Genomic DNA, 19,130 nt, shown 5'->3' with positions numbered 1-19,130 from the left:
CGGCCATTTTGACTTGTTTTAAAATTATTTACACCTGTAATTTACTGTGACCTGTCAAAAAGGTCCCATTAATAGTCGATCAGTAATTCATTCATTGTTACAGTCTTATTGACTCTACAGACTGAAATAAATGTTTTTTTTTTCCCTTTAGTTTCATAAGAAGTATGGCCCTTAATATCATATATGATTATATATATATTATGTCTACGAAGGACATTTTAGATGTTTTAGTAAATCTAGAAAGAGTCGAAGTAACAATTAGGACCAACAACACTCTGGAATAGAGTTTAATTTCACTTTTTTAACGTTACTTTAAAAGTAGAAGAGTCAAATTTAACATTATTCCAGAGTGTTTTTGGTCGTCATCTTAATCAGAGTTAAAATGACTTTTTAGTGTTACTTTAATACTAAAACAGTTTTTCTTTTATTTATATTATTGTATGATATTCTTCAATATATTGACACAGAAGCCATGTGTGTGTGTGTGTGTTGCCAAAACTAAACTATGATTTTGTTTCTATTGTCGATAATGAAGTTTTTACTAATAATGGTATTTTTTTAAGTAAATAAAATATACATATATATATATATGATTATATATTATGTCTATATATGTATACATACATATAAATATGTATATATACATATATATGTATGTATACATATTGATCTTTCATCTGATTCCATCATATGTGGAAAAGTAAAACAAAAGAAAGAAACTTATTTAAAATGCAAACATAATCCACTTCTTTCACTGGACGCTGTCTCTCTTTACCAGGCTCTTGTTTTGCACTGATCTCAGTGGCCACTAGGTGGCAGACTTGTTTCTTCTGAGAGAGGAAGTCTGGAAACCTGACAGAAGCTGATTAAGTATCTTATTCTGTCTCCACACACTTTTAAGCAGACTGAGCTGCAGCACCTGATAGCACCCACTGGATAGAAAAATGTGTTTTTGTTTTTTTTTAGCATTAAATGATTAAATGACACAGTTATGAACATAATCCTGTCTCTGTAATCTCTACTTTGTCTTTTACACACACTGCTCTATGATGATAGACATAAGATATCTATGTGTATGTGTTTCCAACACCAATAACAAAGATATTGTGGTGTAATTTTTCCTTCAATATTAATACTAGAACGACCCATATATAAATATAATATTTATGCCCTGTACAAACATTTTATTTCATACAGGAGATTAAACCCACAGATAGCTTTGTCTTCACCTGTCAATCATCATCAATATCTGACTGTTTAGTGATCTCTTTTTTTTATCATGATAATCATTTTGGGACTTATCTTCCAGACTTAATCTGATAAATGAAGATTATATTTCATCATTTTCTTTGGAGTGGGAGCATTTTTTCTTAGTAGTAACTGTGGAATAAAGGAAAAAAAAATATTTACATTTTTAAATTTATATTTGCCCTTTTGAAAAGATATTTGAATATGTTCTTATTAACCTTAATGTATCTTAAAGTGAAAAGGAACCTTTGGTTCTTTTTTCCCCTTCTTCTCCTTCTTCTTCTTTAAATCAGGCCCCTGTGGCCAAGAAGGTTTCTGAATGAATAATAACACAACTACCAGTCTGCAGCACACACACACACACACACACACACACTGGCACATGCAAATTACAGCCAACCCTGAAAAAGCCTGAGTGTGTTCCTCCAGGGCTCTGTGATGATGGAAAAATAAACTCCCCAAAATGAAGAGTTGTTTTCTCTCTCTCTCTCTCTCTCTCTCTCTCTCTCTCTCTCTCTCTCTCTCTCTCCCTCTCTCTCTCTCCCTCTCCCCCCTCTAGGCTTTAAATGTGTTCTCATTATAATCCATAAAATCCATCTAAATGTGGCCTGGGATTAAAGATCCATCATCCTCTTTTTCTCTTCTGCTTCTTTTCCAAAACAGGGAAACTGCTGTGAAAATATCACTGGTCAGTTATGAACATGGACACAGACAGACAGGCAGACAGACAGACAGACACACACCTGTCCTTTAACCCTCTGAGCAGGTAAATGTGCGCCCTTGTTTTTATACATTCATTTTCCCCTCATTTTAAATTTCCCATGTTGCCCAAAGCTTCAAATTAATCTCAGTTTAAATTATGAAATATTGGCCCCCAAAAAACATTTCAGTCTAAATAAAAATAAAATATAGGCCTAATAAACATTAATGTGTGTGGTTTGTGAAATAAATACATACTGTATATAAATAATGATAACTGCCCCTGCCTCCTGAAATGTCTGTGTCCGCCTCTGGTTATTATTACAGTCATTTATTGATGGAACAGCTAATATTTAATATTTAATATTAATTCGATTTAAATTTACATATGAACTGACATGTGTTATATTCTTAAAAAATACTTCATAATCATAATAATAATGTTGTTTTTAAATAAAAGTGACATTTGCGACAACGTCAAATTATAATGAATACTTTAAAACTTAAAGGAGAATTCCGTGAGGTTTTGATGTTCATAATAAAGTGTAAACGTGGTGCCATTAACATCATTCATATTTGAATAAAAGTATTAAGTTTGAACACAGAGAGGGAGAGGAAGAGAGAGGGAGACATGTGTTGTTTTACATGGATGTTTACAGATGTTCACGCTGTCTCCAAACAACACAAAGGCCTAACTTGACTTTTCAACCTCCGCAATTCCGGCCGATTACTTCTATTGTCAGCGTCAGTCTGTTCTGTTTCACTGAAGAGAAAAGAAAACACACGCACACACTCACACTCTTCTGCTGACTTCTATTCTTATTTTAATTAAGTCATTTATTTTAAAGCATAAATGACGGAGAAAAAAATACTGAATTAAATCACTATGTTTTTGCCAAGAAACGAATTGTATTATTATTCATAATATAATAATTATTAGATTTCATTTATCTCATTTATTTTCCTATATATTAATTTATATAAACTCCAGCTGAATTTTAATGGCTGTTTAAACCCCAATTATTAAATAAATAAATAAATAAATGCCACATAAAACGAAGGATACACTTTCCTCTTGCTGCGAGACATTTTAGAATAAAATAACTAGTTTACTTTTTATTGATTCAATAAATTAAATTATTCTTTATATTTTTTTTAAATATATTTTTGGTAAATTTTAGTTTTCCTAATTATTTGAGGTTAAATAGCTTACATTACATTACATGACACACACACACACACACACACACACACACACACAAACACACAAATGGTCAGCAGCACGTCGCATTTCCACAGCCTCTCATTGAGGTTTATTCATTAGGATCATCACAGTCATCCATTTGCTATTCATGGCAGACTCTCTCTGTCTGTCTCTCTCTCTCTCTCTGTCTGTGTGTCTCTCTCTCTCTCTCTCTCTCTCTCTCTCTCTCTCTTTTACTTTCTTTCCAAACAAACCCGCGTCAGGGGCGACAGATGCGTGCCATTATAGCCTCTTGCACGGCTGGTTGGAAGCTGTTTTATTTGAGCCAAAGGCGGGTTAACCTAATCAATCATGTCGACTAGTTGTGTTAAGGACGATCCATCCACGCGGACGCAGGGAGGAAAACATATGGCGCGGGGGCGGAGGAGGAGGCGCAGCAGCTTTTCTTTGACGCCGCAGCCAGACCCGGACCTTCTTGTGACAAGATGCATTCAAAGACCGCCCAAAGAATGGGAATAAAGGCAACGGGCGGCTGCTAATTGAAGTTGTGCCACTTGTAGGCTAAAAGCAGGGGTCAATTATTCAAAGGCGACCATTTTTCTCTCTTTCTTTTTGTTAACCAGGCGCAGAGCAGGTTTGAGTGTGAATAATCCTGCTGTGTTAACCTCTGAGGACAAATCCAGCACTTGTTATTTTCCTATACGTCTCAGGACATTCCTATAGAGACACAGACGCCCTGTGGTGCTCACAAACATCCCTGTAACACATGTCAATGACATTATGTGTCTATTTTGTATCTATAAAATTAAAAAAGACACATTTATTCATCAGAATATTCCCAGCACCTGATTTCGATTTGTGCACAATCACACATTTCTCTTTTTTTGAAATATCATATAACCTTTATTTACATAGATGCTGATTAAATAGAATGTTACAATAAAATTACCATAGGATGTTTGACCTATATACACAAATTCATTATGTGGTGTGAGAGTCGTGTTGTCATGGCGACGCCTCCCCTTTGCGCTGCGCACTGTAGGCCTGCATGCTTTGCACAAACACACGTTCGTTTCGCTCAGGACAAAAATTAAAATTAAAAATAAGAATAAGACTAAAATAATGTCAGAATCTTGAGGTGTGATGATGATGATGAAGTGACACAGGAGGTGGAGCTGCTGTGCACTGAAAAAAACGGAGGGGGGGGGGCGGCATTTAAATATTTGGTTAATCCGAGTAAATGGCAAACAAAATAATTAATTGCACAACTTTCCACACACAGCCCTCTCTGTCCACTAGAGTGAAATATTAGAATGTTTACACAGTAAAGTCTGTCTGTGAAAAACAAATATTCCTCAGATATTGTGGTGAAATTTTAAACGACAGGCTTTAAAAGTCCCAGCAATAAATTAAATATGGACGAAAACAAGGAGCAGAAGTGGGAGGAAGAGGAGAGAACTTTTCCTGAAATGTTTAAATGTGAATATTCTCCTTTTTTGTCATTATCCGTGCAAAAGTTTGGGAAGAAAAAAATGCCCCTTTTTTCTGTATAACACTCTTTTTTTTCTCTGTCGTTGCTGCTGAAAACCACAGGCCCTCCTCTCACTGTCAATCGTCCACTTCGATCTCCTCGTCGTCCTCCGAGAACTCGTCCGTGGTTTGGTCTCTGGAGGAGGACGGGGACTGAGGGAAGGCCCGGTGTCCTTGCGAGGTCGGGGAGACGCTGGGCGACCTGGGCTCAGAGCCGCCGCCCTGCGCGTCCTCAATGTTCTCCATGCTCACGAGCTTCTGCAGCGTCTGCGGCGTGATCTTCTTCAGCGACTCCACGTCCGCTTTCATCTCCTCCAGGTCCCGCTTCAGCTTGGCCCTGCGGTTCTGGAACCAGGTGATGACCTGCGCGTTGGAGAGGCCCAGCTGCTGCGCGATCTGGTCACGGTCGGCCGGCGACAGGTACTTCTGGTACAAGAACCTCTTCTCCAGCTCGTAGATCTGGTGGTTCGTGAAGGCCGTCCGCGACTTTCTCCTCTTCTTCGACGTCTGCCTCTGTCCGAATGCGTTCACGTGCTCGCGACCTTAAAGGTAACATAAAAATGGAGACACGTGAGTAAATCAAACAACCGCAAATTCTCATAAACTCTTCAGCAGAGACATGACCTCTGTTCACAGCCTCATTTATGTCCTTAAATACAAAAAAGAAATAAAATCAACATGAAATTAACTTTTAAAAACTTGTTCTACTGTAATCTGCGTCAATCAAACAGAAATCATCTGAATATGTGGATGTGACACTTTCTGCTCATGATGACTCTGTTTTTAACAGCATGTAAACTGCTGTGGTCCACAGCTGTAGTATTTATTTCACAGTTCTGTTTTCATGCGTAAATGTCACATTTTCACCGTCCCACACATTCCTGCACAGCTGTCAAAGCCAAAAACAAACCCAGCAGCAGCAGCAGCAGCAGCCTGGTGTGTGCGCACGCTTCACTGCACCAACGACTGTTTTAAAAAAGTGATTCTGGTCTTTGTGGAAATCTGTAAACGATTACAAAAGTGTTTACCTTCTGCTGCCTGGATCACACTGACTTCCAGACCCTTGAATGTTTTGCTCGCCAACTCCTCCAGCGCGCACAGCGGCGACGAGGGAGTGGTGATCCCGTTCCTCGCCGAGTTAGAGCCCGTGACTTTCTCCAGGACTCTCGGCGGACACATACTGGCCACCGACTTCTTTACCGACGGTTTGTTTAGGATATCCTCAATGCTGAAGGGCGTTAAAGGCTTGTTGGAGTTGGCCGGCGGCGGCAGCTGGTCCAGCGGAGCCCGTCTCCTCTCCTCGCCGCTGGACTGCAACACAGAGCCCGCCTTCATGTCTTTACTAGAGGTCATCGCAGTCCCGAAGAGTCGCTGCTTTCCCCAAAAAGTTGATTATTTCATTCAAGTGGTCGTTTTCAAAGCGTCCACAAGCGCGTCCTTTCGTCGGTTAATCGAAGACCCGCTCTAAATGTTGACACTTTTAGAGCTCGCAACTTAGTTCGCATGAGAGCTTTCCTCCAAAATAACCATGCTCCTGGCGCGGAGTTGCAGAGGCAGCCGAACTGCAGCTATTCCCCCTCAGAGATTCGCAGTCCCTCTGCCAAGCTCCATGCAGATCTTTAGGAAGTCACAGAGTGGAGGGGGGTGAATCCCTGCGAGCGAGGAAAAAGCTGCCTCGAGCAGCAAGAAAAAGCAACGCGACTGCTAACGAGTTATTGTTGATTGGGCGAAGTTCAATTAGAGAAACACTACACTACTTGCTGACCCGCTGCTGCGTCTTAAAGGGCCGGACCATAATAACTAATTGGACGTGGGGAATAGGAGGAGTCTGTTGCTGCTGCCGAGGAGAAAGATGGCCTCAAATGTTTATGCATCTGTTTCCCTCTGCTGGTCTCTTCTTCAAGAAAGGGAGAGTTGATGGTGGTCATTGAAACACTGTCAGCAGCAGCAGCAGCAGCAGCAGTCACGGGAAAGTTTTGGAGCAACACCGAGCCAACAGTGGTCTCCAGCCGTGATATCCACTCTGTCATTTCGGTGCGTAATTACGCACAGAGCGTTATATGAGTTACGTGCGCATTTGAATCTAACACCGTGTTGCAGTGGAATTTGGGGCTTAAAATAGTCACAGTGAGCAACTCATTTATTAAAGAGTATTAACAAAAAATTACTAAAGTGTGAAAATAAGGTTTTATTTCTTTTTTAACAAATTCAACTTTCAAAAAATGAGGGATTTTCTTTGAATTCCCAGGGGAATAAATTAAAAGCAAATGTAAGAAAATCCCTGATTTACTGAAGTTGTATTTCCCTTTGTTCAAAGCGTTTATTCTCATATGTACTTTTTTCTTTTTCCTCGGTAATTCACCCGTGCGTCCTTATGACCCAGCAGGTAAAAAAACCTCAGTGTTACAGTGTAATTTAATGCGCTACAGCGTGAAACGAGCGTCTAATAAAGGCGACGCCGTGCTGCGACTCAGTGTCTGAGGACGGAGATTGAGAGGGTTTTTTCTTTTTGGAGGGGAGGTTTATTGATGTAGAAAGACAAAACGGGATCGAGCTGGACACCGAGGAGAGCAGCAGGTACGTGCGTTTAGAGGCGAGACACCTTTGTTTTATTTGACGCTTTTTACGCATGTGGCTTCTGTGGCCACTTGGACACGAGATTCGTTTAGGCAGAACGAAATACGCATCAGATTGTATTATTATTTGCAAGGAAAAGGCGTGGAATATTTACTTTACACACATTTGACCCTCGTAATATATAATATATAAAATCCTGTGCCACATTCCAGAGGTTGGATAAAACAAACGCTGGGTTAATTTTGTTTCTTCCTATAGCTGGTATTTTCCTTTTAATACTAAATCGTATTTGGGTAAAAACCTGGCGCGCAGGAAGCCACTGCGGAGATCCCTGTGCCAACAGCAGCATATGGTGACATTGGTTTAGGGACAACGTTATAAAAACAGCAGGAAATTCTATTAGGTGCCTTGGAGGTCCAGCCTTTTGTGGCTGCTTTGAATGTATATATATATTTATATATGTATATTTCTCCATAACGAGCAGGAGCGCGCGAGTAAATTTAGCTTGGGAATTTGGCAAAACGAGATCACGTCCTCGTGATCAAAGCGCAGGTACAGCAGGTGAAATCCAGGCTGCAGCGTCTGAGCACTTAATGTCATTTTGGTTTTAAGACACAGAAATAAGAGATTGAAGAGCAGAGACTGTGACCTATAATCCTTTTTTTATTTTTGTTTTTTTTTCGTTGTTTCTTAATTGCCTCAATGTTGTTGTTTGTTTTAACGACATGACTTTACATTCACACTGGATCATTTTCTACTCGTTTGGCCGCGATTTACTTTAAAAAAAACAAGTGGATTAAAATTTAAAATCTCATAAATAGAAATGTGTTTATTTTCCAGGAGCTGAGAAAACACATGTGGCACTGATGTCTGTTTATGAGGAAGAGGAAACCTTATCTGAACATTATTATTTCTTATTTTACTACATTTATTTATCCTGGGAAAGACGACCCTGCTGCAGCCGCTGTGACCCTCACTGTAGATTATTAACCCTCACATTTAATCTGACTGAATAAAAAACTGTGAGGTCTGAAGTCAACCTGCTCCCAAACTTTTCCCCCTCCTTTAATTTAAGTGTTAATTAGAAGCAGAGCAGCTGACATCATCAATCACCAGGTCATGTGGGGATTTAATTGGATGATTCGCTTCGCCTTTACCTCCCGAAAAGAAGAAGTTAGTTTAGGAGGAACATTATTATCATTATAATAACAATAACAATAATAATAACATCACGTCTCCATATGGACCAATTCATCAAACAGAGCCACGCCCTCCTGCAGTTCATTATGTGCCACGTTTTACATTTCATTGGTCACCTTTAGGCCGTGAGTGTTGTCCTGAGGCTCGAGAACGAAAACACAAATCAACGAGGAAACAAACGCCCACGCGGTAGAAAAGGTCATTCTTTCTCTCATTAATCACCAAATTAATTCGCAGCGTTCCGCGGGATGTGGAATGACATAAAAAAAAAAACGCTCCGGAGAGGAAGGTGATGACAAACGCAACAACTGCAATAATAATCCTGGAAATAATGGCATTAGTTACAGTGCGCGTTACCGCTCATCGCCGGGTCAAGACGTTTGGAATTTTTTTTACATGCGTGATTTACGCACAGATAAACACACACACACACACACATATATAGTTTTGTCTTTTAACGCATTTTCCCTTTAATTTCGATTTGCTTGAGTTGGATAATTTTGTAAAACAGTTTTTAAATCTAAAAATATCAACAAACTGAAATAGCATTTGAATACAATCATTCCACCCAAATTACCTTTATCAGAAACTGTTTTTAAACATATATATCAAACAATTGATCCAGAAAACACATTTATAATGACTATACATACATATATAATTGTATTCCTAAGAATAAAAGGTTTTAATCTGAGGTTTTATATTATAACTAGTTTACATTTATGTGGTGTTGAGGCCACTGTGGCTGCGTTTGTGTCTCCTGTTGCAAAACGAACAAAAAAAAAGTGTGCTCGCGCAGCAGCAGCGTGTCGGCCTGTGTTATGAAACTAAACAGCTGTAAACGCCCCTCAGTATAACATGACGCACGGGATACACTGTAAGTGTGTGTGTGTGTGGCCTCACAAAGGTGTGTGTTGATGAGGCTCTGCAGGAAATATCTGATCCTACATGGATTTGGCCGCGTGATAGACTGTATCCGCGCGCGCGTGTGTGTGTGGCATCAATATTCAACACATACAGTGGCGCGCACAGACATTGCAGGGGACAGGGGGCTCAAGTGAAAACGGCATAATCATAAATGGAAAATAATAAAATTACAGTGCGACTTCTTCTGACTTCTCATATATGTGTATGTATGTATATATATTTTTTTTATTTATTTATTCATTTATGGAGAGGGACGAGGTATATTAATAAACATTAAAATGTAAATATGCTAAGTTATCGCCTGAGGCTAATTTCTGCTTATATAAGGGATCAAAATGAAAAAAAACATTGGGACATGAGAGGTCACAAAAATACAAATGTTACATAAAAGAGGAAATACATACACACATATACACATATAAAAATAGCTGTAAATAATATATTATAGGTTTTTAGCTTTTTGAAAATTAAATGATTATTATTCTACACCTAAATATGTTTTTTTTCTTTTAAATAGAATGGGTGTCTTCTTATGTAGTGACAATAAATTAATAAACACATTTCTTGAGAAATGCCCTTTTTCCACATGAGCCCCTGCCCCCTCGGAACATCTGTGCACACCACTGCCACATATTTATTTAATACAATGACCATATGCAGATATTTATTGGCTCTACACGATTACTGCATTAAAAATTATTCCAAATCACACAGTAAATGCAATGTTTGGGCTTTTTACACAATTTTAATTGAGAATTGAAGATTTATAAGACACATAAAACAAAAAGCTCTTTCAAATTTATCACAAGAAGTATTGTGTGTGTCTTTGTTAGGACCAAAACCTGGTTCTAATGAGGCAGAACCTCATTTCTTATGGAACTGATTAAGTTAAGGGCTTGAGCTGTGGATAGGTTAAGATTTAAGGTAAAGGTTAAGCATTACCTGGTTATGTTGAGGCTGTGTGTGTGGGGTGGGGGGGCAGCTCTGTTAATTCAGGACAGTGTGACAGTGAACCAGCTTCTGCACGGTGAAGCTGGGGGAAGCTAAAAGGAACTCAGCCATGAGACGTTTGATAATTTCCACCTGTGATTTTCCTGCTGTCAGAATAAAGGCCTGTTGTTGCAGCTCAGGAGGCTCCAGTGTGAGACGCTGCGGTGAAATCCTTGCAGCCTGCAGATATCAGGCTTCTTTATAATATTTTAAAAGGGAGTTGAAGCTTTTAATCAGGCCGATATCAAACCATTTTTTTCCTGAGCTGTCCTTAAACGCACCATCACAGTGGCACAGGTGTTCCCTCCTCATGTCTCCTTCTTCTTGTCTTCTGCCTTGAGGTGATGCTTCATCATCTCCACACATTGAGCTGTCACTGGTCGAGGCTTCATGTGACATCACTAGTGAAGGTGTGTGGGTCGTCTTTTTTGTATCAGTACTTTTAATTAAAACGTCCAAATACTGACTCAAATACTTTGGTAAATTAATGCCAAAAACCTGACACCAGAGCTGCAGTATTATTATTTTTGTTATCGACAAACATTCCATTTATCTACATTATTCAACAACAGTAATAATAATTTCCTTTAGGCCTCTTCTTAATGTGATGTGTTCAGCGTTTTAGTTCAGATTAAAAGATTAACACAGAAACACTAAATTATATAAGAAGTGCACAAATCTGAGAAGATATTTAATATAAAACAATATTTTGAATAGACTCATGTTGATTGACTTCTGGAGGAAAACACGTTTTCTCTTAATTACACTCTTTAATCATATGAAAGTTGTAAATACTAATTGTTCAAAGTAGAATATTTGTCAAGTTTTGCTCCGTCCATGGCTCGAGACGCTCCATTTTCATTCTGATTCTCATGAAACACAAAGAAGTCTCTGTGGCGCAATCTGGTTAGCGCGTTCGGCTGTTAACCGAAAGGTTGGTGGTTCGAGCCCACCCAGGGACGGAGGATATTTTATGGGGCGACCCATGGCCAAGAGGAAAGGAAATAAACTTGTAGCCATAAGGTGGTTCAAAATCCTGGGCTGGGTTCCCCTGAACTTTGCCCACTCCTGCACCGTGTGTGTGTAAAAATAACCAATAGACATTTTCAATAGGAAAGTCAAACACACACAGTCTATGTTCATGATGCTGAGATTGAGGCCTTGTCTGATCCTCCTGAGATAATCATGGACTTCCTGAGTGAAGATGAACTCAAAAATTCTAATATAGACCTCTACCTTCATGTATATGCAGATCACCTCACACATGGACACTGATGCTCCTTCTGTTCACTAATCTGTAAACACAACAGCTCTGAAGATACTGTAAACCACTGTGGATGTTTGTCTTGTTTCTCTGTTACACACACACACACGCACTGACTGTGGAGTGGACTGTGGTTGTCCTTGTTCCTCTGTAATGGCCCAGTGGGAGCCATTTAACATCATAAAGAAGGATATGTGGAGGCTTAAAAAGCAGGATTACAGCATGAAAGCTGAATGTTTCTCCTGTTTGACTCTTGATTAGACTCATTATTATCTAATTATTCTATCAACTCAGAGTCCACAGTGTGCAATCTGATACCACACACTCGATTTATGCTGTTTCCAAATCAAATTAATTGTATTATTATCCTTAAAAAAAAGCAGTATATGTTATGAAAAGAAAACAGTATGTGGATTAGTTTACCTGGCTGTGTTTATCTTTAAGGGTTAATGGACCGTTCACTGATGACTGACTTTCACCTGCAAACGCAAAAATAAAAATAAGGTAAAAACTGTCACATTTATGCTCTGGATGCAGACTGGTCAGTGCACGGTCAGCAAAGCAGTGAGCAGATGTTTGACTGCTCTGTCGTCTGTAACACACTCTTTATTAGAAATGACTCATATAGACTTATACCACTTATTTTAGACAAAACATTAAAGTCAAACAATCTTATATAAATGGATTTAATCATCTCTTACTTCTCTTGTCTTTCCATCAGTGACCTCCACGCACTGGGCTTTGTGTCTGCAATACAGCTATACATATGATTAATTTAAAAAATATACACTTTTTAGTACATTTGGGAATTTTAGGACGTGGTGAGATGATTTATACATTTAATATTTATTCATGATATAAAGTAACAAAAATAGTGTTTTTCTTTTTCTTTTTGTTCATAAAAACGAGCCCAGTGAACTCTGAACTCTGACGTGTTTCCCAAATTTCACAAATTCAGTGCGATTTTAAACATTGTGAGGATTTTTGCTCAGGTGTGTTTATATAAAGTAATTGGTGAAAACAACACTCTATGTTTCACATTCTTATAGCTTCTGTTTAAAGAGTATATGTTTAAACATAGTCATGGAAAAATGCTCTGAGGTCTAAGGGTTCAATAAATTCAGTGTCAGTAAAAGGTCAGCGGCCGGGCTTCGGCGGTCGGGGAGCATTTTGTTTCTATTAGTCTAAAACTGTCGGGTTTTAAATGTTTCTGTTTGAGATTAAAAAGACTGACCAGCATTCAGCAGATTGAAAACACACACACACACACACACACACACTGTGCACACACAAGGCCAAATCTATTTATAGGTAATGATGGGATGCTGCTGCTGCTGCGTTGCTCTGTGATCAGCACTGACCACAGGATGAACGGACGCTCCGTCCAAACTCGACTGCAGACTCGAGACCTTCGCGACCTTTGATGTGTAGAAGCAAAAAAACTGGATATTTTTAGTTAAAAAAACAAACACTTTTTGGTTGTTTTGTGAGTTAAATGTGTTTTGTACATTTTCCTAAGGATGATTTATTTCTTCCTGAAAAGTAAGGACACTTCCTTTCCTGCAAAGAAACCCTCACTCTATTATTTGTTAGTTGCACAAGGTTATGAATATCAACACATTTCAGTCTAATGTTTGCAAATATGAAGATTGTACATGTGACTAATGATCTGCAGACAAACCTCATGTTGTTTTGTTGCAGAGATCATGTTCTAATCTTGTCTTAGTTCACTTAAAAATAAGTAAATACCTCTGCATATTATTAGAGTATGAAGGATAAAATGGTGTCTTGACATTAATCTTGTCTTGACATTAATTTGCATGTTGCAGTTACACCATTTTTTTTTTACTTGCCACTGCAACAAAACAAAAAGTATGTCGCAGCATTATGACTCTCATTATTTGTCCATTAGTTCCACGAGTTTGACTCTGAAATGAACCGAGAGAACACTTTGATTTTCAGGAGCATGTGAACACCACTGACAGCGAGACTCAGGACAGGGTTTGTCAGGATCTTATAAAGGATTTATAAATGGTTTATAATCAATAATTTGGTTGTTCACAATTTATAATTAATCAATAAACAAGACAATGCATCAATATGGTTTCACTTTATGGTAAAATTGTGTTACCAATGCATTACTATTTATAAATAGCAACACTGTACACACACACAGGCTCATTTTTTGGCAAGCAGCTGATCACCATTTCCCAAATTTTGCTCTGTCATAACATATTTTAATTTTTATTTAAAACAATAAACAACCTTATAATAAACACATCATTTATTTATAATTTATAAATTTTTACTCTGATATGGTCTCACTATTTGGCAAGATTGCTATACAGCTTTCAAAGCATTAGCTTTAATAATAAATCATACCAGTGTACACAGTGCAGACTTATGACTCACTTTTTGGCAAGCCCCTAATAATTTCCCCTTTTCTACAACATGCTATAACATCTTATTAATGAGTTGTGTTTACAACCCATTTTCTAACCACACATAAAGCCTTATAGGGGCAGTTGTGTTGTAAAGTGGCACCAGATTTTGTTTACAAAAGCTTGTACAGTTGTTTTCTCAGATATGAGAGAGGGAAGAAACCATCATACTCCCAGGGCCCGTCCTCTCATGTCACTGCACATATCTTGGCAAATGAAGACAAATGCTTGTGTGAGCACACCACGTTCCAGGGGAGCTCTGGACAAATTAATCACTTGCAATTCTACCCTTGTCCACTTGGGTGCTCGGTCGGTCCCCGATGCAGCATCCGAGGGGTAATGAGGGGCAAATTGTTGACTGCTCCTTTACGAGCACGAGCCCGAGCTGCTCCTTGAAACAAGTCAAGAAAAAAAAGAATAGAGTAAGTGAAGCCACCTCTCTGGAGGGCCGTCGCTTTCTCGAGATGGTGTGGCGCCTTGACCTCCGAGATCACCCCTCTACTGAGTCTTCTCACATCAGGATTTCATTAAGTGGTGAGTAGAGACCCCCACCACCCCCAAATTCACTCCACTCCATCACCACCCCCTCCCCCTGCTCCTCCTCCTCCATTTGCTCCCTCTCTCTCTCTCTCTCTCTCTCTCTCTCTCTTCTGCGCCACTTTGCTCCCAAACCAAATGAGGAAATAGCTCGTCTGGTCGCTGACAGACTCCGGGTTTGGCCGTAAAGATAAATGACCCAAAGTATTAAAGTTTAACACGTTGACAAAACCCACCTGATCTGTGGGATTAATGCAACAAAAAATCCATCTGTGGAAAAGGAGGGGGGTTAAGAAGGGGAGCGGGTACTCACAAGAGAGTAATAGCCGGGCACTGGGAAGGTCAAACAATATTTAGGATAAGTACATATTCTAGTACTGAGAAGCAGAAGTTACGTCGCAAAAAGGCAAATACACTTACAAAAATGTCAGGAGTTTTTGAGTTTTCCAGCCACAACAATAATGATGAAAATCCATGATCTGTGAAAACCCTTTATCCAGTTCAATAGCATTAATGACACTGGCCTTAAATACAAAACTACCACTGCTAGCATTAGCCTGCAAAACCAAACTCTCCGGTGTTTAAACTGTTGGTTATTTAAAGCTATTGCACATTTATTGGTGAAGTTTCATGTTGCAGCTGATTGTCCCTGACCTCATGTTTCCTTTCAAAGTGTGTCGTCTAGTTTGTCCCTTGTGGGCTCCTGTAAATGCATGCTAACAGAATGGCAGCCTCTTGGATCAGGTGACCGTACACTTATGAAAAATACAAGTAGAATTGTTTTACTTTACTTTAATTGTACTCACTGGACCTTTAAGTCTGTGACGTATCTGTCGGCAGATAATCTGGAAAGTTATAGAAGTTATGACCCAGATATTAAGATGCATCTCATTTGGCCTTTGAACAGGAGGTGAGGTCATGACTGAAGGATGAAAATCATGTTGTCCATGTGAAAAAAAATGGGGGGAGAGAAGAAGGGGAGGGGACGGAGGAGAGGGTTTATCCTCTGGGGAAGAGGCTGATTGAGTTTGCCTTATCTTCTATTTAAAGTTGAGGCTAAAGGTGAAAACACTGTGTATAATTTACCTGCACTGTATCAATATTCAGAGGCTGCAGGACGGACGTGATGGTCTGCTGATGGATGGAGAGTTCTTCAGTGAAACTTGACCTCTGAGCAGAGAACGACTGAATCCCAGAGAATCCACCTTAGGAGAGGATTAACAATCCATGACGTGTATTTACGTCAACCACAGGATTACACAGAACAAATCACAATCGGATCTTCCTGACCTGAAATGTTCACATATATACTGCAAGCGAATCCATATTGACATTGTTTAGTCTCGTCTTCCACATGGATTTTATTTTATAGTGTCAACACAAGGGCTTTTATTCTACAAGAACGCGTAATATTGACTTCCTGTCCAGCTCGTGCTAAATTCTGATGAGTTATAGCGTTGTGTTCCATCATCCAGCAAAAATAGAAGACTTGTGTACGACGACGGAGCCGGCAGCAAACTGAGTCGATGGAGGTGAACACATTGACTAAAATGGATGCGTGTCACTTCCCAATGTCGCGACAGAGACACAGTGGAATCCCGGGAGAAGACATTTACAAATCCTACTGAGACGTTCTGTAAAAATCCTACTGAATCACGTTGAAAACCACCTCTGTGTGTGGTTTGAATCAGCTTTGGAAAACTCGTCTCTCATGTGTTTTTTAGCCGTTCACACTACATACAATCTGGATCTCAGTCAGTAAATCTGTTTAAACTTTATTTAGTGACGGGAAAAGGTGTTCAGGAAAAACAAATGACACACCCACATTTTTTTTTTTCACAGTTTAAACAACAGTTGGATATGAAAGTCTCACAGGAACAGTTTGTTTTCATATTCAGATACTTGCACTCTGGGGTTTTTGCATAAATAATAAATAGATTTAAGTGTCGTGGGATTTGATAAATACTTTATTAGACGTTCAAAAGTGTCCATTTAACGGTTTTATTCATAACCGCATCATCTGCTTCCTTATAGAAGGAAACTGAATTTTCTGCATCAAATTTTCAGTCTGATTTAAGGAGGCAGATTTAGTCCCAATAAGATAATTTTACTCTCTCATCCACCTCTTCCTCACATACACTTCACGCGCTAGATTAAGATTTAGCGAGAGATAAGGTGACTTTAATTATTACTGTTTTATTTGTTATTATTATTATTATTATTATTATTATTATTATTATTATTTTGTCTTTTGTCTAATTTTCTACGCAGTCAGGTCAAAATCCGTCCACTCCACTTCTGTCACAAACACTGGTTTATACAGAGGAAGCTCCACCAGTGGTACATGCCCCCCAGTTTGAGAACCATGGACCTGGAATATATGTTATTTGAATATTTTGATACTAAATATTTGAAGTGGGAAATGAAAGTGAAAATTTAAAATTTGGTGAGTATTTTTTGAATTTTCTTACACTTTTGAACACAACACATTAGTGTATATGTTCAGTGCAGTATGTACAGTATATGTATATGAGAGCAGTTTTTACTCTCCCACACACACACTTATGGGTCAACTGCCAGAAAGTTACAACATAATCATATTAAACCTCCCTGTGATTAAGATTTAATGCTAAAATGTAAATTCTCTCTCCCTCCCTCCCTCCCTCTCCCTCTCCCTCTCTCTCTCTCTCCGCAGCAGGACAAAACAAACACCAAGAATTATTAGTGTTTTAACGCGCGCTGCTACTTTGGCCTTAATTGCGCTGGAATGACGGAGCGTCCACACAGGTGAAATATAAGCTGTTAAAGTGAAGCCCTCAGCACTTCACTGGAACATGTTTGCATGTTTTTCGCCAGCTGTTAAATCATTATTATTGCCTTCTATTTTTCACACAGGATTTGAATGGAGGTTTCTGCTCTTGGAAAACGTTTTTTTCCGCCTCTGAAAGTATTCGAACCATGATAATGGGCAGGAAGTTCAAAAGTAAGAGCATTAGCCAGATGGTGGGACCTGTCTTTTGTTAGAGGTCTTTTGTTAGAGGTCTTGCTAATGTCAGAAAACTTTTGGGGGGAATCCTTTTCCTCCAGACGCTGAATCGCCACTAAAATATCTGAATTATTTCTTATAAAAAAGTCCCATCACATTACTATAAAACAAACAACCTAAGTAAATACACTGTTAAATTTAGTTCATTTATCAAATTTTGCAAATCCTTTGATACATAAAATGGGGATTATTCCTACACAGTTTCCAACATAAAAAATGTTTATATATCAGTGTTATATAGAGTTTTGATGTTGGTGTTAATCCTTCAAATAAAGCAAGTAGCTACACAAACAGTATTACTGTATTTAATTCATTTTTCCTACTTTTACCCTGAAACACTCTCCTACTTTTCAAACGGAGAGGAAAACGGAGAGAACAGAAATGTCGGGAGCATAAATATGGAGGGAGTGAAAACACTGAGCGAGGTCTTGGCCCTGATCTGTGTCCATAACTTACTCTGTCACACAAGTTCATAAATATTAAGAAAAGGTTCACACTCCATCGCAGCCATGAACAATGAATCCGTGGAGGGAGAAACTCTTTTGTCTTTGTGTTTTCATTTTTTTTGCCAAATCAGTCAAAGTCGGTGTTTTTCACATGCGAGGATTTGGTCCAGTGTCAATAATAAGGTGTTAGCTGTTTTCTCTATTGTTCGTAACACGACGGCAATCCATGTTTTAATCGTTGTCAACTTTCCAGATTTGTGTGACAAACGGCTCTGCTGTGAGTTTTTTAACGGTAAGTTAAACACTCACTCAGTCTCCACTCTACGTTTCCTCCATGATTTTATTTCCTGCACTGGAGCCATTTTGATAAATTTCCCCCATTTCTATTCATGCACACACACTAAGGACAACAAACAAATTCTCTTTTAACTTGTTGTTTGTTGCATGCAGGTGTGGACGTGCAAGTTTATCCAGTAAATACTTGAAACAAGATTGGGGAAAAACTCGATATTTCACCTCCGACGTGTTTTGTGTTATTTAAACTCTTATTACCTTAACTGATTTTGTTCAACTTTTAACTGACTTAAGAAAACAGAGCTGCACGTTTTAGTGATGCTGAATGGCCGTTGAATATTAGAGCTCCATATTTGGTGCACTGTAGAAAAAGAAACTGATCCTGGCAGGACAGTAATATTTTGGGATTTTGGAGTTGATTTGAGGGATTTTCCCCCGTTTTTATTAATGGGATTGGGTGTAGATTAATATCTGAGACATTTTAATGTTCGTTTTAGAGCCTTAATGACATATTGTACGGAAGCGCATTGCATTCATTTGAAGAAAGAAAAAAATATATTTTTTGGCTTGTTTTTTTTTAATAATTTTTTTCCCCCGTTTTTCTGTTTAATGCTTTTTTTCCAGTTTTTCTGAGTATTTTTTTCTGTTTTTCAGAGTAATCTTTTTTTAATGTTTTTTTAATGTAATCTTGTTTCGTTTAACAGTAAACTGTTAAACTAAATTTCAC

At 38.6% G+C, this 19,130-nt stretch overlaps 1 protein-coding gene and 1 non-coding gene across 2 annotated transcripts; one reads left to right on the top strand and one right to left on the bottom strand.

The window, feature by feature from the left end:
* Window positions 1-3,366: 3,366 nt before the first annotated feature.
* On the bottom strand, window positions 3,367-6,529 carry lbx2 (ladybird homeobox 2). The gene is made up of 2 exons (XM_058649942.1): window positions 5,710-6,529; window positions 3,367-5,223 (listed from the first exon to the last, which is right to left on the bottom strand). Exons 1-2 carry the CDS (start codon window positions 6,032-6,034, stop codon window positions 4,760-4,762), a joined length of 789 nt encoding a protein of 262 aa, XP_058505925.1. The 5' UTR covers window positions 6,035-6,529; the 3' UTR covers window positions 3,367-4,759.
* Window positions 6,530-11,262: 4,733 nt separating this feature from the next.
* Window positions 11,263-11,337, top strand: trnan-guu (transfer RNA asparagine (anticodon GUU)). Its single transcript has one exon. It is a non-coding gene; the product is annotated as a tRNA-Asn (tRNA).
* The last annotated feature ends 7,793 nt before the right edge of the window (window positions 11,338-19,130 follow it).

The sequence above is a fragment of the Solea solea genome, chromosome 14, assembly GCF_958295425.1.
Source record: "Solea solea chromosome 14, fSolSol10.1, whole genome shotgun sequence".
In the NCBI taxonomy this organism is placed as follows: domain Eukaryota; kingdom Metazoa; phylum Chordata; class Actinopteri; order Pleuronectiformes; family Soleidae; genus Solea; species Solea solea.
This window is presented reverse-complemented; position numbering and strand designations above follow the sequence as displayed.